Genomic DNA, 21,387 nt, shown 5'->3' with positions numbered 1-21,387 from the left:
GTTTAGCTTTTGTGATTAAAAAGTTAAATGGGCAATTAAGGGATCCATGTGATCTAAACAATAATCACTCCTTTGAAACCTCTCTTGAAATTCAACCTTTTCTTGCCACAAACCAAGAATTAGGGGCAAATAACAAGGGGGGTGGGGGTGGGGGTGGGGGAGGGTCTTGAAAAAGTGTGGGATATTATGATTGCATGTCAAGTTCTATCATTTCATTCTTGTTAAATAAAGGGGCTTTATTGTGAAGAATAATGAATGGGAAATATATACATATATGTGTATATGTGTGTGTGTGTGTGAAAATACATCTCAACCTCCACATATCATCAAAGTATGTGAAGATGAAAATAGACAACCAAATGATTTACATCTTCTAAAGTAGAGATATTATGAAAAGGAATAGAAACTAAATAATTGAAGAGGTTTTGGAATTCACACAAATTATATTTGTGCCCTAATTGCTAAATCAAAACATATTCTAAATATCCCACTCCTCCTTTTCAATTAATTTATATGTATTACATGTATGAGTTTTTTTTTAAATAAAAATAATGAGGATGAGAGAAATTTGTGTTTGAATTCAAAATTTTATATAAATATTTCTAGCTAGTACTTAATAGATTTACAAAATAATACATTAATATAAAAAATGCATAAATATTACACTTAATATGGATATAATAATTAAAATAATTGTTCCCTTTTATCTTTTTAGTTTTAACTAAAATTCAAACAGAATCCAATCAGACCTAGACATGACTTGCAGTGGACGAGTAACATATTATACCACGATCGAGATCAATAACCTAACTAATATTCACCAAAAGAGAAACAAAAAAAGAAAAACCCTAATTAACAAATGTTGATCTCTCTTTTTCTTGATTTTTTTTGGGGGGAATAAAACCCTAATTTCATATTTAGTTAATGTAGAAGACTTAAACTTGGAGGAGTAGAAATGTTGCATATTTGGAAGCATATATGTATGTATATATATATATATATTGTGAAAAAAAGGAAAAAAAAAGATATTCCATCACTGAATTACATGATTGGTAGTGTTGGGCAATTCAGGGAGCAGCATTTCCATGGATAGAGAGAGTATGGGTATGGATAGGAATTAGGATTCCCCAATCCTAGATCAATGTGCCTCCACTGCTTATCAAAATCCTATTTTGGGCCCAGAAATATATAAATATATATATATATATATGGAAATATTATTCCACAACTGACACAATCATTCTATCTATGAAAACCCTTCTTTGATTATGTCCAATATTTTGTCCTTTTAAAAAAAAAATAAGAAAAAAGAATAAAAAAAGATACTTACCTAATTATATCAATTTTTTTAAAAATATAAAACGCAACTAAATAATATATCGATATAACTAAATAAGAGCTATCCGAAAATAAATTACAATAAATTGAATCAATATAACTAATTAAGACCCACGGAATAAGAAATTATAATCAACTACATCAAAATTAAATAACTAAAAATTATGAAATAATAAATTATAATAAATTCACATAAAGTAAGACAAATATCTGTACATCTGATGAAAATTGAATCAATAACATTAAACTAATTCATCCAACCTCAACCTTAACTATTAGGCTAAGGATCATTGGTGTCCAATATTTTTCCTAGAGTTATTATTTTATATTATTTTAAAAAATTATAAATATATTTCCAAAATTAATATTCATTTAATAAATATTTTTTTATAACAGCTCATTATAAAAAAAATATTTTAATTTTTTAAATAATAAAAAAATAATTATAACAAATATATATATCATAAAAGTCCATTGTGATTTACCCAAAATAAAGGGACTGGCTTGAAAATTGACAATTTGAAGAGTTGGTTCCTGCGTCTGTGCATCTACCCTGAGTTTTCTTCTTTTCTTGATGGCGAAGCGGTACGGCGTCGTATTTTGTTTTCTTTCAAATTTAAAATTTTAAAAAAAGAGCGCTTTGATCTGTCTCTGTATGAGATCTCTTTTGCATACTTTCATGACCTCTTTAACTAATTAATTTTTTTTATTTAAATACTTATTTATGTGTGTGTATAGAAAAATTATAGTTTCAGTTCGTCCTATCCATTACGAGCAAATTATATAACGAGTAAATTCTACTTTTTATCTTATTGTTGTAAAATATTAAGAGAATAATTTATAATACTTGTCGTACAATTGAATTTAATTTAAATAATAAATTTATTATTTAAGAAATATTAAATTTTTAATCATGTGTTTAATAATTCTTACTTCATTAGATTCCAACACAATCATCAAAATATTCAAAAGAAATGATTGTTATAAAAAAAAAATAACTATTATTAATGACAAAGAAATAATCATAGGTGAGACCGTGAGAGAGAGCACCAAATACTCAACGTCATGAGTAAACCGAAGGCAGTGCTTTTTGGCGCACGAGGGTGGGGCCCATACATCCTACACGCGAGCGAAGCATGTTGCGGCACGTGTGTTCGGCACGTGAAAAAAGATGGGCTTTTTCTTATGAGTGGACCCGTTTTGTTGCCGGGTTTGACGGGGGACAGAAAGTTTAAATGGGCCCCACACCCGGATTAATGGGCCGGATCAACATTGTTTCTGGGCTTGTACCGTTCGATAGCAGCTCTGTTCCTCAATTTGCCATTTCCTGTTTTGCCCCTAACCTTGGGGGTAGTCATTCGAGTTAAATTGGGGGGTATTATTGAGAATTAGCAAATCACTGTTCTTCCACATGGAAAGGTGGAAAACCTAGATGCGTGATTTTAATTTTTTTTTTCCTTTTTCAGTTACATATACAAAAAAGTAGACGTGACACCCCACAACCCTATAAGGGAGGATTGTGCTTACTGCTTACGTCATGTGTGTAGAAGAAAGCCCCTATAACCGATTTACTGTTGGCAAGAATCAAGGTCTAACCATGTGGGAATAAGCACACATGACACATATCAGGATGTATGTTTAGCCTCATCAAATATGTTGACAAGGATTAAAAAACTCATGCTATGAATATGACAACATTCGACCTTAGCCACCGCGCAAATTGGCTTGTGTTAATGCTTGGTAGCTTAATTGGTAAAAATATATTACTTTTATTAAAGAACTGGACGCTTTATTTCCTCTACTGATTATAGAGCTATATCGATAAATAATTTATACATACTTTTATAAGCAATCTATAATTTTAAAGATTTATTTTAATTTATGATAGTGATTGGAATCGAAACCACACGATCAATTTTATAACGAAAAAAAGATAAAGTGTATATGATATGCTCTGTCTTTTTTATTCTTTTCTTTGAATCGAAAAATTTAATTTTCTTTGACATATACCAATCTTTTTTAATCTAATATATCTAATTATATTATATATCAAGACTCGAGATGTAAGAAAACTATTTTTGATAGACAAAATGTGAATCGACTGATAAGCTCTTTCTATTACTCATTTCTTCTATAAATAACTATATCTTTAGTATTAATGATCTCAATAATTTTTCATTTATGTACGTTCAAAATTAGTTTATTTTATCATATTTGATCAGTTATTTATTTATTTATTATTTTTAATTAAATAAATATTAAAAAATTAAATTATACACACATATTGAGTATGTTTTAATCCCTGGTATATATGATCAATAAGTGCGCACCAGTAATTTTAGTATTATTTGTGAAGACGAGATTGTGTATAAAATATTTTTCGTGGGCTTCTGTGATAGATACTTCCATCAAAATGGGTAACTGCAGGCAACTTAATTAAACATATCTTACAGGGTTATTTACATTAACACTTCATGAGGTTAGATTAAATTATACAAACACTCCCTTATTCTTTTATTAATTTACAGCTACACCCATCAGGGTGTTAGTGTAATATTTTTTACGAGGCGTTTGTATAATTTTTGTCTTTAAATAGGATCCGGTTGTAATTTCAACTACAATTATACTGAGTGTAAACTGTAATTTTATAAAAAAAAATACAAAATATTTATATATTTTGATGTAACTTTTTAGTGTCTTAATATAATTTATCATATTTGGTGAGAAATAGAGGCATAATAGGGTCGTAAAATTCGTATATAAGAAGCGCATTTGTAAGTTAATTCACCTGAGATGAAAATAATGCAGAAAGGGGAGCGTAGAAGTGAAATAATAATGCAGTTTTAATTAGTTAAAAACTGTTTGTTACAGAGCAATCAATAATTACTGTTTGGATATTCATTCATACAAAGCATTCAAACTGCAGCAAACTGTAAAAAAGTAAAAGGGTTGAAAATGAAGTTGAAGCCCATGCTCGAAAAGTGCGACAATGTTGTCGTCACGCGCCGTCAATTAATGAAACACGATAAAGCCTGCTGAGACCAGCGACTCTTCTTTCTTGGCTTCTTAGCAATGCACCTACGCCCACCGTCTTCTTTTTCGTTTTCTATAAATTAAAAGTAAATTATAAGTAGCTTTTTTAAATTTTATTACAATTATATATATATATATATATATATTTTATTATTATTTAAAAGATTAAAATATTTTCTTGAAATTATAGTCCTATGACAGATATCCTTTCATAACAGCCTATTATAAGAGGGTATTTGGTTTGCACCATTAATTTCAAGAGAATATTTATAAATTTTCAAATAATGAGTATGTATTTATAATTATTACAAATTCAGGGGAGTCAATGGTAATTTACCCTAAAATTAGTGATTTGCGTGTAGAAATAAATATTAGTCGCACTGTTTGGGTGGACTTATAAGTTTTTTAAAATATATCATAAGATGTTTGAGAGCTTATATGATATTAAAAAGTGGTTGATAATTTTTTTTTTAGGATGGACTTATAAGATCCAGAAATAAGATTTTTTTTGTTTTTAAACACTGTTCATCGCTACATCAGTACATGCTAAACATTAAACCAACATATTTAAAGTACACAAACAAATAAGACACTATTATTAAAAGTAAACTACCTATCCATGTCCGTGTGACTCGAACTGGCAATCTTTAATTAGTTGCAAGACTAAAAATAAAATATTAGAAACTTATAAACTCTTATATATATACTACCAGTCTATGCACTCGCAATGCATAAACAAATAAAAAAAATCAAGATGAAAATATTACAGTAAGTACAATACCCCCTAAAATTAGGCCAAAATATACAAACACTCTCTTTTTTTTTGTAGAATTATAGTTACAGCCCCAATGGTTGTAGATGTCAACTACACTCCCTATTTAAATACAATTATACCAACACTCTCTGATAAATATTGCACTAACACACTAACACCCCTGAGGGGGTGTGGCTACAACTTTGCAAAAGATAGGGGGTGTTTGTATAAATTGGGGTAATCTCAAAGGGATCAATGTAATTTACCTAAAATATTAATATATATTAACCAGGTCTCAGCTTCGCCAACTAAACTAAGTCTCATTGACAGAAGAATTTAGATTTTAAAAGAGTAAATCACAACAAATTTTCTTTAAATTTGTCATAATTGTAACATATATTTTTTCATTATTTGAAAAATACCCTTTTAAAATTATAAATGTCTAACAAATACCTAATATGACATCCCATTATACGAAGTATTTGTTAGACAATTATTAATTATAAAAGAATATATATAATTTTTAAAAAAAATAAAAGAGTACTTATAATTACAATAAATGTGGGCTTGTATTAATGACACAATTATGAGAGGGAGAAAAGAAGTACTAGAAAAGGACAATACATAGTTACTGATATGTGGCTGTCTTACTGATGTCGGACCTGCCAACATCTACACTTCATTAATTTCAATAATTACAATTTATATACTATTAATTTTCAACACAACAATATAACCATATATTTTAATGTGTCAGGATGTCTTCAATCCTTTTTGAAAACACAACTGTTTCAATTCTTTATTTGGTAAATTATATCTGATTATGCTACCAAAAGTTAAAATTTAATTACATAAGTCTCCCTTTTTTTAATATATATATATATATATATATAATTACTTTTAATTTTCTGTGATTTGGAAAAGTACATTTAAAGTTTGATTCTATCTACTAAATAAGTTCACCCATTAGTCAAATTCATCCAATTTGCTTATGTCAAAAAAAATCTGATAAAAACTCATATTCATCCCCGATTGATTTATTATTGATTTCATGCAAATCATGTAATTTTTTTATGATCTAATTATCCTTATATATCTTCACATATTAATGTATGTAACAAATTGTAGAAATATAAAAATATGAATGAGACGCAACAAATAAGAAAAAAAAGGAAAGGATTGCTTTTTGTGGTGTGTGAACATTGAAGTGAGAGTGTGGTATTGAATTTGAGTCAATAATTAAAAGAACAGAGCAAAGAGACAAATGAGATTTGTGAATTGTTAATGTTAGGTCTTTCACTTTCAGTAGTTTTTGTCTGATTGTGTAGTGAGTAACACTTCTTCCTTATTTTTTGTGTTGGCTGTTTGTAAGTCTTATGTTTCTCAGGCATATGTTGTCCCATTTGCTAGCTATAAACAAATACTTGTACCATTTACTTATTATATATATATATATATAAGGATCATAATAGTTACCGTGTAGACCAATATAAATACAGGATAAATTACAATGAGTGCCTCTATAATTTATTATAATTATAAATATTTTCTCATTTTTTGAAATAATTACAAATACCCTTTGAGTTTGATGATCGTTTAACAAATACTTCTCATAATAGTCCATTGTAGGATAGTATCTGTAATTTTTCAAAAACGATGAGGTATTTGTAATATAAATTATGCGATTTAATGAGAATAACTGATTTTTTCTTGAATGTCATAAATTTATATAGATGTATTGGAGATTGAGACTTAAATTTTGATATGCTGGCAGGGTATGTTGATCAAATCGAATAATTTTCTATTAGATAAATAACTTATTAATTTGCTGGCATGTGGTCGAACCCGGCGCGAATTGAGAAATTCCCTTGCCACAAACCCATATTTTCACTTTTTCAGTGTTATAAAATAATTGAGAATTCTTTAAAAATGCACACAGAGTACTAGTTGGTCGATGAGATTTAGTTTAATTGACAAAAATGAGGTCCCATGCCATAAAAACGTAACTGTACGATATTTTATTATTATTAAAATAGAGAAGTTGCTAAATTAATTAAGGGCATAGTTATAAATATTTAAAACAAACACTTATCACCTTATTGCTAAAACTAAGTTGAAAATAGTTTTTGTTTTACAACTTTTGCTTTTAATCTGCTTAAATTAAGCTGATTTAAATTAAAAGTTATAAACAGCTCTCTATCAACTTTTGCAACTTTTTCTATAAAACTGTGAAGATTAAATTGTTCTTCCAAGACTCCAACGTAATTTCTTTTACTTTTAACTTTCTTTTCATATACCCAGGAAGAAAGTAATTTCCGTATTACTGATTTAGAAGTTTTTTCCCCACCAATCTGACTTACTTAGAAAGTTAGAACGGAGAGGGAACCGACGATTATCTTACCTGATTCTTAATCTGTAAATTATTTTACAATTTATTCTTACCATAAAAGTAGAATTTATTACAAACATCTTTTGGAGTTTACAATCCACATGTAGTTGTTGATGATAAAAAGTGGTGGTTATGCAGATTCATAAATATTGTATTCTAATAAAGAAAAGTAATGCCGATAATGTTGCAGACCATTTGTTACTGTGGAACCCATACTTATAATGTCTCAATTTCAGAACTATTTACAATGTCTTAAAATATTTCATTTTGATATATTATATTCTTTTATTTTGATGAGAATCTTCGCATTCTGTATATAAATTTTATATATAGCGTACTGAAATTAGGAGCCTAAATGACTATTATAAATTATAATAGTATACCACAAATAAGGGATTTGAGTGGTTTATAAGTTCTAAAATCTCCTCTCTCCAACAACCTTGTCTTTTGAGGTCAAAATCATGAGCCCCTGTGAAGTCAAAACGCACAATATCTTACGCGCATCATTTGGTCTCGTTTGAAAAAAACGAGATCGTATATTCGTTTAAGTCCTTTTATTATGGGATGGATGATGTATGACACCAATCGTGTCCGCACATCGCATCAACAAAGAAAAAATAAATAAAAATTTTTTTTTAACAAAAAATAAATAAATAAAAAGTTAGTCTAACAATAAATAAATTGAATTTGATCACGTTTTGGAGTTCATCAAATTACTCCCATATCTGCAGACTAATAAATATAAAAACATTGTATCATTTGAAAAAAAAAAAAAAAAAAAAATCTTCTTCTTGATCATGGGCCATCATATAATTGTCATCACATGAAAGTAAATCCTGACAAGGCACCTGATAATCATACCATTGATTATATTTGTGATAAACATATCTATTGTCCACTGGCTAAATAGAGCGCGTTTGGGCGAACTTACAAGTTTTTAAAATATTTTATAAAATATTTGATAATATTTTTAGAAAAAAAAAATTATAAACTTAGGAGATTACAGGCTCTTCAAAGAAAAGATAAGTAGTTGCCCACTTATTTTAGAATCTTAATAAATTTCTTAGGGTGCATTTTTTGAAAAAAGAATTTCAAATGGATTTCGTTTGAAAAGAATTTAAAATCTATCAATATTCAATAAAATATAGTTAAAATTCAGAATGAAGGATTTGAAATCCTTTACATGTAGAATTACCCAGATAAATTCAAGGGATTATTTATTAAGCATTTAAATTCATAATTTCAAATTATTCGATTCAAATACAACTTCAAGTTATTTACAAAAAAATTATTTGATAAACTTATTTAATTTTAAAATAAGATGTAACATCTAATAAGTTTTAAGCTTAACCAAACACTCCCTTAGCCTAAAACCAAAAGATTTTGGTACAATTTTAAGGGAGGTGGTCCTGCTCATGCCCCAATTTCATATGCAAGCCAGCTTTAATTTCATCTTCTACCAAAACACAAAGAAAAAGAAAGGAAACATGAGAAAAGAAAAGAGGGAGCAAATTATGATTCCAAGAATAAGAGAGTAAGGGCGTTGTCACGCTTTGTGCCCACAAGCCAAGCCTGTCCGAAGTGAAAATTGTCTCTAAACCTATCGAGTATACAATAAAATTCAGCTATGAACAACTCGTTTGGACGAATATACTTGAATTTTTTCGTCGAAACTTATAAGATATTCACTTTATTGATTTTTAGTTTAGAAGGGAATATGAGAGGGAGAGTGGTGGGAAATTGTAATAACTTTCTTGGATCCTGCAACAAACATTGCCCTTATTGTGCCCATATTTATCAAATTGCTGCTGGGCCAAAGATAAAGGAAACAAGGAATGATGAAAAGTGGGGAGAGGGTGAAAACAAAAGAAAAAGGGGAAAGAAATCCAAGAAAACTAAAAGTATAGTAGAGAGAGAGAGAGAGAGAGAGAGAGAGAGAGAGAGACAAAGGTGAAATACAGAAGAAAGCAAAAGAAGAACAAACTGGGACTTGTTATTGTGTGTAGTTGCTGCTGCTGCTGCTGCTCTTGTAAGAGTTTGGAAGTTAGAGATGATGAAAGAATAGCATAGCACTATTACTTAGTATAAGAGACACTAGTTTTGTTTTCTTTCATTCTTCTCTCTCTCTCTCTCTCTCTTCATGCCAAAAACCGCAGCCCACTGAGAGAATTGGTAATCATCATGAAACCCCCTTTGCACCAGAAAAGCAAATCCAACCATCAAAACCTTCCCCACCTTAAATTTACTTCTCTTAACACATCACATTTCTCAGTCATTTCCACCACCAAAATCCCAAAACCATGAACAACCCTTTCTCCCTCTTCCTCCCAGTAGCATTCATCTCTCTATTCTTGATCCTTATTGGAGCATCGTCATTAGTTGTCTCCACCACCACCGCGGTGGAGGTGGCAGCCGCCTCGTCTCCTCCTCTCCAACTTTTGTCGCTTCTTTCGATAAAATCGTCCCTCGAAGACCCTCTAAACACATTCCATGATTGGGATCCTACAACAGCATTTTCCAGGCCCGGATTCCAGCCCGTCTGGTGTTCATGGCCCGGCGTAAAGTGCGACCGCAGAACAAACCAGGTTACGAGTTTGGACCTGTCGGGCCGTAATCTTTCGGGCAGCATACCGACTGATATCAGATATTTGTCCCATCTGCATCATTTGAATTTGAGCAAGAATTCCTTTGTTGGCCCTTTACAGGCTGCTATTTTTGAACTGCCGAACCTCAGAATACTCGACATCAATCACAACTTTTTCAATTCAAGTTTTTCACCTGGAATCTCTAAGCTCAAGTCTCTCACGTTTCTTAACGCTTACAGCAACAGCTTCACGGGCCCGTTACCGGAAGAGCTCATCTACCTCAGGAATCTTGAGTACCTCAACCTCGGAGGCAGCTACTTTGAAGGAGAAATTCCTTCAAGCTATGGTAAATTTTCCAAGTTGAAGTCTCTGTACTTGCATGGGAATTCTCTGACGGGCCGGATTCCAGCTGAGTTAGGCTTCTTGAATCAGCTCGAACATATGGAATTGGGTTACAATTCATATAACGGCGGACTGCCTGCTGAGTTTGCAAGCTTGTCAAATTTAGTATATCTTGATATCTCATCAGCAAATCTGTCTGGAAATCTTCCAGCTGAGTTGGGAAGATTGAGGAAGCTGGAGATACTGTTGCTCTTCAGAAACAATTTATCAGGGTCGATTCCGGTGAATTGGGTTCAGATGGAATCAATACAGATTCTTGATTTATCAGATAATAACCTGTCAGGTGAAATTCCTGGTGAATTCTCAGCTTTGAAGGAGCTAAACACATTATCCTTGATGAACAATAACTTGACAGGTGAAATTCCAGAAGGAATTGGTGAGCTTCCCAACTTGGAAGTCTTGTCTTTGTGGAACAATTCCCTTTCAGGAAGTTTACCTCAAAAACTCGGCTCCAACGCTAAGTTACAACGTCTTGATGTCTCTACAAATTCCCTCACGGGCCCAATTCCTCCGAATCTTTGCCTCAGCAACAAGTTGATCAAACTCATGCTCTTCTCGAACCAATTTGTGGGTGAGATCCCTTCTTCCTTAGCAAATTGCACGGCCTTGTCCCGTTTAAGGATTCAAAACAACAGCCTCAACGGCACGATACCGCTTGGATTTGGCTCCTTGCCGAATCTCACTTACTTTGAGTTAAGCAAGAACAGATTATCGGGTCCAATACCGAAAGATCTTGGAAATGCAGTGAAGTTGGAGTTCTTGAATATATCAGAAAATCCATTCAATTCCGAGCTGCCTGATAACATTTGGAATGCTCCGAGTATACAGATTTTCTCAGCAAGTTCTTCAAATCTCAATGGCAAGATTCCAGATTTCATCGGTTGCAGAAGCTTTTACAAGATTGAGCTAGACGGAAACAATCTCAGTGGCAGCATTCCATGGGATATTGGCCACTGCGAGAAGCTGATTTGCCTGAACTTACGCAGGAATTCTCTGACAGGAATCATACCCTGGGAAATTTCAGCACTCCCTTCCATTACAGATGTTGATTTATCGCACAACTTTCTCACAGGAGCCATTCCTTCGAATTTCAACAATTGCAGCACTTTGGAGAACTTCAATGTCTCATACAATCAGCTGACGGGCCCTGTACCCTCATCGGGCTTAGTCTTTTCAAGTCTTCATCCATCTTCATTCTCCGGGAATGAAGGGCTTTGTGGCGCAATTCTCAATAAAACTTGCCGGACGGAAACGCCGGAAGCCGGGGCGATGGACGTCCCACGGCAGCCCAAGAAGACCGCTGGGGCCATTGTCTGGATCATGGCGGCAGCATTTGGTATCGGGCTTGTCATTTTAATCGCGGGCAGCCGATGTTTCCGCGCCACATACGGCCGTAAATTCGCCACGGACCGGGATGTCGGTCCATGGAAGTTGACTGCATTTCAAAGACTAAATTTCACGGCTGACGATGTGCTAGAGTGTCTCAATATGACCGATAAGATCATCGGAATGGGGTCCACAGGAACTGTATATAAGGCCGAGATGCCCGGTGGCGAAATCATAGCGGTCAAGAAGCTATGGGGGAAGCACAAGGACACAATCAGGAAACGAAGAGGAGTCTTAGCCGAGGTCGATGTCTTAGGCAATGTTAGACATCGTAACATCGTGAGACTATTAGGTTGTTGTAATAACAACCAATGCACGATGCTGCTGTACGAGTACATGCCTAACGGGAGCTTGGACGACTTATTACATGGCAAGAACAAGGGTGACAATTTGGTGGCCGATTGGGTAATCAGGTACAAGATTGCGCTAGGGGTAGCGCAAGGGATATGTTATCTCCATCACGACTGTGACCCAGTAATCGTCCATCGTGACCTGAAACCAAGTAACATACTTCTGGATGCTGAAATGGAAGCACGTGTGGCCGATTTTGGAGTCGCTAAGTTGATACAAAGCGACGAGTCAATGTCCGTTATTGCTGGATCCTATGGCTACATCGCCCCAGGTATCCATTCTTGAATTACTCTTATTTTTCATTTTCTTTGTTAAATTTTGACTTATAACTTATGTTCTTTACTCTTGCCTGACAATATTTGAAATATTGTTGCTATAACATTGACTTCCATTTTAATTCTTTAGCATATATATATATATAGTTTCTTGTGTGGGGTGGGGATGGGGGTGGGGGGTGGTTTGCATGCTTTTCTTGTTGGGCTATTTGGTGGTGTTGGTTTTAGTTGGTGGTGTAGGGTGACGAAATCTGCGTGCATAATGTGATGAGTAGAGTGTCTTTTGCGGTTGATCAGGATAATGCCCTTTGTCTTCTACCTTTGTTTAAACAAATAAAACATGACCTCCATCACCACCAAGAATTTGCTCCCTTTCCACGTCACATACATACATATATATATATATATATATATTTCAAAATCGAATCTTTTTTAGATATTTGCCGCCAAAAAATAAAAATAAAAAAATCCCTCTACCAAAACGAACAAATTAGGATAGTTTATGATGGAATTAGATTATACGTGTAAAAAAATTAAAAAGCATCAAATTTTAATATTCATTATCTTAAAGTCCAACTTGATATACCACATATATGCATGGGTCTAGCTACTTGAAGGAATGTTATTACTCAAATCAAATTAATTACATGATAAGTATGATACACTTATTATATGATTCGATATCTTTCTTGAATTATGCACAAATAATATTAGAAGTATATTAAACTTTTTATATAATTAATTTAAATTTGATCAAACATAATATTTTTAGTTGAAATACTTTTTCAAATTCAAACCAATGGTGGTAGAGTAGTGCTCAGAATGGCATTGGCGTGCAGTAGAGTAAACTAGAAGCGTGGTGGAGCACACCCCCCACCCCACCCACCCCCACTTCATTCTTGTTTGTTTCCTTTTCTCCTCTTTGTCGCCCTGATTTACTACTGTTTCAGTGCATTCTCCACTACCACTGCGCGTGAACTCCTCTTTCCCTTTCTTTTTTCGCTTTTATCATATATACCTCGGACCCACACCAAGATTTTCTCTATTCGTTTAATGATGTCTTAAACCTTTCTTTAGTTTCAATAATTATTACATCCCTTGACTTGGGACTCATTATTTTCAAGCTTCTTACGTCATTTGGGTACAATTAAATTGGCCAATACAAATACTTTGTTCCTCTGAAGATAAGTTACAAGCTCGAATTCAATATAATTAGCAGAGTTTTTTTTTTTTTCTCGGTGCAGAATATGCGTACACATTGCAAGTTGACGAGAAGAGTGACATTTACAGTTATGGGGTGGTGCTGATGGAGATCCTAACGGGGAAAAGGTCGGTTGACGCTGAATTTGGAGATGGGAACAGCATTGTGGATTGGGTGCGGTCGAGGATTAAGACCAAGAATGGTTTGAGTGATGTGTTGGACAAAAATGCTGGTGCGTCGTGTGCTTCAGTAAGGGAGGAGATGATGTTGCTCCTTAGGGTTGCCTTGCTTTGCACGAGCCGGAACCCTGCCGACCGGCCCTCGATGAGAGATGTTGTGTCGATGTTGCATGAGGCCAAGCCCAAGCGGAAGCTGCCCGGGACCGGTGGAGGGGCTGGCAGTGACGGTGTGGTTGATGGTGGAGATTTTCTCGAGCCACAAAAACCGGTGGTGGAATGTTAATATATTTGAATTTCAGGGTTTATCTTTTATTTTTGAGTTGGTTTTGGGTTTTTATTTTTCTTTTTCGGAATTTTTAAGATTATGGGAATTGGTATAGAAGAAGTTGATTTAACGTTTCGATTTTATTAATGAATTGTTCTAGTGTTTACATATTTACTAACTTTGACTATGCGCATGGAACGGACACTCGAGTTTTTCGGTTGGAACACACAAATCTTGGGAACCAAAATTTATATACATCAAAAGCCATATGTATGATAAAGAAAACTGGCTCTATTTATCCATAAATGGCTACAAAATAATAATGTCTGAACCCATTTCGAAAAACACTTAACCAATGTGGTAGCTACCCATTTTACTGATTTTGGGTAGTCTTTTAAAAGTTGTGCATAGATTTAATGTTTTCTAACTCTATTTTAAACTGCGAAAAAATTAAGATTTATGTGTTTTCTGTTTGGATTGTCTCAATCCTATTCTGTTTCAAACCATACTCGAGTACGTATGTACTCATGGTGATCAACTAATCATTTCTAGATTTATCATTCACATGAAACGTACGAATAGGGATATCTATAAATATTCGTCATTTTTATGCTCTAAGTGCAATTTTTGCTGTACTAATATTTATTATGACCTTAAGTATTTCTCCTTTTACGAGTTGTTTAACTTAGACATTATAAAGCTATAACCGGGTCTGTCTAGTGTGGTTCTTTTAGGTTTTTACCTTATAATAGGTACTCTTTTCTATCAGGTGGAATCTGAGCGTACTCACAATATTTAGGAGCATATTTCATGGAATGATATAATCCCAATTTAATATAAAACTACACACATCATTATTCTATATTCCGAGTTTACATGTTAATAATAAAAAATATCTAAAACGAATATGTTCACCATATCAAATTATGGCCCCGCCCTCACTCTGCACTAGGTGTTGAATGGTCGACACGTACATGTCAAAATCTAATCCTTTCGCGTGTAAATCTCAAATCATGCATATATATAATTATATATATGCTTTGTTTCTCTTAATTCTTTTTAAACCAAAATATAAGTAAAAAACATTAAAGTCTCAACTCTTTTTTTCCATCACTTTCACTTTCTTACATCCACATTATATTCCAACACAAATACATTTTTAATTTAGGGTTGAGAGAGATGAGGTTGTTGGTTGGAGAGCCCAATCCGGATGTCTCAATAGACATTAATCAACACTAGATCAATAATTTAAAAATTGGGGTCAAAATCAATCAAAATAGTGACAAGAAATTGGATCATGGGATGCCATCAATTATTATTATTATTATTATTATTATTGTAATTGAATTTTTTTGCTCAAAGTAAGGGGAGCAGTCAAAATGGATCATAATAGAGCTGCAAGAAATTAATGATGTTGTGTAGTCCATGCGCGGGATCAAGTGCTCAATAATCATACCACTTTTGGTTTTCAAACATGATGTCCATAGTTGCCCCTTGCTACTGCACAAACCATCATGCCTTGGATCACCCATTCATGTTATATATGAGATAATTGCGCTCTAAAATTGAATGAAAATTAATATTTATTCTTCATTAACTTATTATTGACTTATTACACGTTAAATAAGTCTTTTTTTCTGATTAAATTATTCTTATAACAGTAAAAATTTACCTCCTCACACGTATTAACGTGTGAAGATGTATAAGGTCATTTGATCATAAAAGTATTTATTTGATTTGCAATAAATCAATAATAAGTCAATTTGAGTAAATATAGATTTTTATCTAATTTTTTTTGTTAATATCAATAAATTTGATTAATTTTGAACAATGGTGGACTTATTTATTAGATAGAAGCGAATATCAAAAATATTAAGTATAATGTCCAAACCACAAGAGATCTATACGTAGATACATGAAATCTCAGGGGAATGGAGTGTAATTATCCCTATATATAGTCTTACTAGTTCCTGATTTTGGAGAGAAATAACTTTTTAAAATTAATGCATCTTAGATTTATTGATAAGATTTTTTTCAATTTATAAAATATTATTTATTCCAATTAACACCCTAAAAGAGTTACTCGCCCGTTGAAAATATAAATTAATTTGTCTTGATAAAAATGAACATTACTACAACCTTGTCAACACTTTTGTAAGCAGTCAATAAATTAAACTCCATTTTTTAGAATTCGTGCTGGGTTAAAATTTGTCAAAAACAAGTTTGTTGACAAGTCAGAACAGATATTGGGAAGAGTTTTTATAATATTATATCAATTTCGTCTTTAAAAAATTGGGTTTCTAAACTGAAGTTGATCGGTGCACTGTTGGGCAAAGTATTGTTCGCTCTCACTTCGTGGAAGCCTCATCGGTTTGTACTTAAAAAGACATCTCGCTAGGGAGAGAGACCTTAAGACTTATATGCTACTCAAACTCAACGTTTGCAATTAAGATAGATTACGTGCCTATATCAAATATGTACAAAATCTATTATAACATCTCAAAATTATTCCCCAAAAATTTAGATGTGCAAAAATGAAAGAGTAAAGCATTATGGATTACATGTAATTTGATCAACCAAATAAACCCTATCCATTCACTTCCTGGACGAGTTGAATGTGATGCACTCTCAAACTTTTCTCTTGAACCTGCAACACCAAATATGAATGTCAATTTTGAATCAAAGTTAGGTCAATAACTTATAAATAAAATTATAGCAATTTATAACACGTCTCGTAATTTATTTTCATACAAATATTTTTTTTTCTTACAAAATGATTGAAACATAAAAGACAACAAAAAATTCTTAGTCGAATCAACCAATCACAGAGCAAACATATGACACTTGCTTTGTGATTAGTCACTTTTTCTGAGTTGTACATCAATCACACGACAAGTATTATACTTGTCATATAATTGATTCAAATTCGACCGAGTCAGGTTCGGGCAAAAATTTCTCGTATATAACTTGTGAATATCTCCTAAACAAACACAGTGCATTTTCATAAAATGGGCTTTTGGGCCAAACTTATTGGGCTTGGACTTGGTGGAAGAAGATGAAGCAGGAAGTGTAAAATTACCTCTAGAGATGCAACCATGCTCACCCTATTCTCCAATTCTTGAAAGAATTGCTTCTGTTGCTTTAGCATAATAGAGAGTTCCGTCAGAAGAAAACATGTTCTCTCAACCTTGTGAACCACAAACACTACCACTGTATTAGTTTGTGCATCAATCATCTCCACAACATAATGTAACATTCATCATTATATATATAAGGTAAAATAAATTACACCCACTTTCCTTAAAATTTGATATAATTATAAATACCTTCTTGTTATTTAAAAAGTTACAAATACTTTCTAATTTTACCGTGTCTCATCGGAGGTAAATCATTCTTCATTTTCTTCCCTTTTTTTTTTAAAAATATAACATCCATGATCAACTATGGATTTCAAATAAGAGAACCTAGTCCTCATCACAATTAAAAATGAAATAGAATCATCACAATACCTGTGAATGCATGTCCAAAATCATTGCTTCGATACCTTCCATCACTCCCATGGCCATCGACATGGCATCATACACAGACATTACATCTCCCTAAGTAAAACAATATGAAACAAGAATTAACAAATATATTGAATCGTAATAAAAATCCAAGTAAACATGAATTTTCATTCAAAATTTATTTTGTTCATATTTGCAGATTCCACGAATTAAAAAATTTATTTATTTGGACGGAACAAACGTCAATTATACTAAATATAATTTTCAAAGCTTTAGGAGATAGTGGTGTAACTAATAAAAGAGCATCCATTCTTATCGATTGAGCCAGGACATAAAATTGTTTTGGGGTAAGTGAGTGTGTATATATGAGTAAGAAGGCGAGAAGAAAGTATAAGGTACCTCAGCATTTTGGAGAAGAGGAAGGCAAATTGATATGGCGGATAGTTTCCTGACCACTCTGCCGACAGCCTCGACGTTCTTGGGCTCAAGTCTCGACCACTCATTGAGCAACCCCATTTCTGAGTTCATTACATGATACAGTTTGAGTTGGCGTTTGAGCTTCTGAATAAGTACTCGCTTCTCCATCATTAAGTTTCTCATCATCGAAATTCTTGCCCACACATTCAACAACTTTTTCTGCATTTCCATAATACCCCACATCAACCAAACTTCCTTTATTTACTACTCATTCATTCAAATTCTTAATCCATTTTAGTCCTTAAATTTAAAAAAATATCATATTTGTCTTTATTTTGGGCAGAAAAAAGTATTTCCACCCGTATTGGTGCTTACTTAAGAGTTATTCCCACGAGTCCCAGTGGTGCCAACAAAATATAGAGATAAAAAGTAATTGCGAGAAAAATGACTGTAGTTTATATGTTTTTATGTCAAATCGACATATAAAGAAAAAAATCACAAATATGATAGTTGAAGTTACATTAAGTTTTGTGGTTGTATATCAAGTTAACATGTGGTTGACTTATAATATTTAATTAAATTTTATTTTATCATTTTAACATATTGATGGAATTATGATAATTGATATGGCAATATTTAAACGAGTGTTGACAAAATATTAATTATTTTTAATTACATTGACATTTTAATTATTAAAATGATAAATTACACTTTTAGTTATATTTATTTTATTATTATTTAAAAAATTATATGTACTTTCTGATATTGAAGATGATCAGATAAAAAATTTTCTGAGACAGTCCAAAATAGGAACTACCAACGTACATAAATCGAGAAGTTGAGCAAAAAATGAGTACCTGAGCCACTCTCTTGACGGCAGCCATTGACGCCTCAGCTCGAGCATTCGCGAATCTCCACTGCAACAGCCTATTGTACGCCACGCGGAACCGGCGGTACTCTTCTTCCAATAAAGGCGAAACTTTCTTCTGCCGGAAGTACTTCAGAACCCCACCCACACCCCCGCCACCGCTTTTCACTTCCTGTTTCATCAATTTCTCGTAGCTCGCCGGAGACTTCGGCACCGGAGCCATCGCCACCGGCGCCGGAGAAGAACAAGGCAAGGACCTACCGGGGGACAACGCCCATGCAGATGGAGAAGTGGAAGCCGATCGCGTTCTCCTTGGCACCTCTATCTTGCTCATAGTACGCGGCAGAAACCTAACTAAACCTCCGTCTTCGATGGCGTCAGCCGCCTCCTGCTTCCACTGTGTTTTCTTCGCTGAAGTCCGAGAATTTTCTACCCTTTTGGAGGTTCTGGAGTATCTCGTCGACGTCAAAGCATTCGTTTTAGCAGGTGAAGAGTACTCCACCGCCTTACTTCCGCTCTTGCTCCGGAACAAGCGGGGGGAATAGCCGTCGAGCCCGGCGGCGTGCTGATGCCTGCGAGATTGTGATTTCTCCATGTTCAAATTCAAAGGTGATGTAATTTTTCAACAGTTGAGAGAAATATATAGAATCCATGGACGTGGAAATTAATATTAATTCTTACCTAACATGAAGTTATAAATCAGGAAGAAAGTTGGGAGCACGTCGGTGTACGGGCGACGGCTTTCCGCCATGTTTGAGATCAAGGACTCCACGAAGCTGATTAATTTATGGGAAAATTTCACTTTGCCCCCAAACGAAATGCATATTTGTCAATAAGCCTCCTATAAAGCAAGAAAAAGCACTGTGACCCTATAATCTTTTTAGCATGACCACTTTTCCCCATCAATTTCCACACCATTTTTTAGCACTTCAATCCTTTAAAATTGATTTATTTATGCAATTTGTGGCCTAAGATACTTTTTCAAGGAATTAAAATCCCAGATAACGTAAATGGAAAATCTTAGTGAAAATATAAAAAAAAAACTCTTAAAATTTGATTGTAAGAATAAGCTTAAAATGTTTGTATTAATTTGGAGTTTTCAATAACTTTATTACTCTTGTGATGTAGGGGCAAAATGGAATTTTATATGAACGCTTTGAATGGGCAAGATCCATGCTTTTTCAGTACGCCCATGGTCCGTCATGTTCTGAAACCTAGTATGCACGATTCATGATGATTGTTCAATTATTTTTCATTATTAAATTACTTACAACCTGAAAATATTTATAAAAACGAGCATTCATGTCTCATATACAACTTTTGACATCATAAATATTCTTATTAGATTTTCTCTTATTCAGACCTTACTGATTTACATATGGAGGGCTATAAATTAGTTTTCCCAATGTTGTTCTCACTTATTATTTTCGTACAAGACACACAACTGTATTCTTAACTTAACTAAGCATGTCCAAATTTTAAATAGCTTTTAAAAATTTAAACTCACGTCACTGTGGAATTTTTAATTTAGGTGTTATGTATATTTTCAGTGACCTTATTTTTATAACATTTTAGATTTTATATATATATTCCGAGAATGATAATTATGAACAACACTTTTATCGTGATGTCGTCCTGAATATTGTAGCACATATATGTGCAATTATATAGTCTAATATAATTAACATAATTAGAGAATGTCATGGTTATTTGGTATCACCTAGGAAAATACAGTAAAATCTCTATAAATTAATAATTTTTGGACCATAAAATTTTATTAATTTAGAGAGATATCAATTTATTAATAAATTAATATTTTATTAATTAAAAAGAGACTTTTTAAATTCAGCAAATTTAGTACATATGTATTGAAAATATATGAATTCATATATGTAACATTGATTGTATTCATACATCAATCAATTATTTGTAACTAATTAAATATATTCATGTATAATATCAATTCATTGTATACAATTAACTATTATATTCATAACGCATGTATCAATTCATTGGAATTACTTAAATATACATGTTTATGTTAATTCGTTGCACATAAATAACTATTATAGCCAATTAAATATATTCATGCATGATGAATGAAACATATACTATATAAATCTCAATATGAAAATAAAATAATTTATAACACCTAACCATGTCTTCTCATATAAAAGGCATCACAAAATCATCCATGAATGATCAAATGCGTAAAGCATTACAGACTTCATATTTTAGCAAGTTATCATAATATATTTATAAATGTAATATTAATGAATTATTAATTTAGAGTCTTAATGGGACCTAATATTTATAAAGAAATTTTTTAAAAAATTATTATCTTATCGAATTTGATGATTTTTTACAAAGGCCCAAGTCGGGTCAAGAAGATTTTATTATTTTAAAGAGTTTATTAATTTATAAAGGTTTTACTTTAA

The 21,387-nt window shown here is 32.7% G+C and overlaps 2 protein-coding genes across 2 annotated transcripts; one reads left to right on the top strand and one right to left on the bottom strand.

Moving 5' to 3' along the window:
* The first annotated feature begins 9,390 nt into the window (after window positions 1-9,390).
* Window positions 9,391-14,309, top strand: PXY (Leucine-rich repeat protein kinase family protein). The gene is made up of 2 exons (XM_011078084.3): window positions 9,391-12,509; window positions 13,758-14,309. The coding sequence occupies exons 1-2, from the start codon at window positions 9,815-9,817 to the stop codon at window positions 14,174-14,176; spliced, it is 3,114 nt and encodes a 1,037-aa protein (XP_011076386.1). The 5' UTR covers window positions 9,391-9,814; the 3' UTR covers window positions 14,177-14,309.
* A 2,288-nt stretch (window positions 14,310-16,597) lies between these two features.
* QWRF7 (QWRF motif protein (DUF566)) lies at window positions 16,598-19,544 on the bottom strand. Its single transcript, XM_088879934.1, has 5 exons — window positions 18,939-19,544; window positions 18,064-18,300; window positions 17,668-17,757; window positions 17,238-17,345; window positions 16,598-16,805 (listed from the first exon to the last, which is right to left on the bottom strand). Exons 1-5 carry the CDS (start codon window positions 19,542-19,544, stop codon window positions 16,746-16,748), a joined length of 1,101 nt encoding a protein of 366 aa, XP_088736060.1. The 3' UTR covers window positions 16,598-16,745.
* Window positions 19,545-21,387: the final 1,843 nt, after the last annotated feature.

The sequence above is a fragment of the Sesamum indicum genome, linkage group LG4, assembly GCF_026168435.1.
Source record: "Sesamum indicum cultivar Baizhima isolate 11 linkage group LG4, ASM2616843v1, whole genome shotgun sequence".
NCBI classification, from domain to species: domain Eukaryota; kingdom Viridiplantae; phylum Streptophyta; class Magnoliopsida; order Lamiales; family Pedaliaceae; genus Sesamum; species Sesamum indicum.
This window is presented reverse-complemented; position numbering and strand designations above follow the sequence as displayed.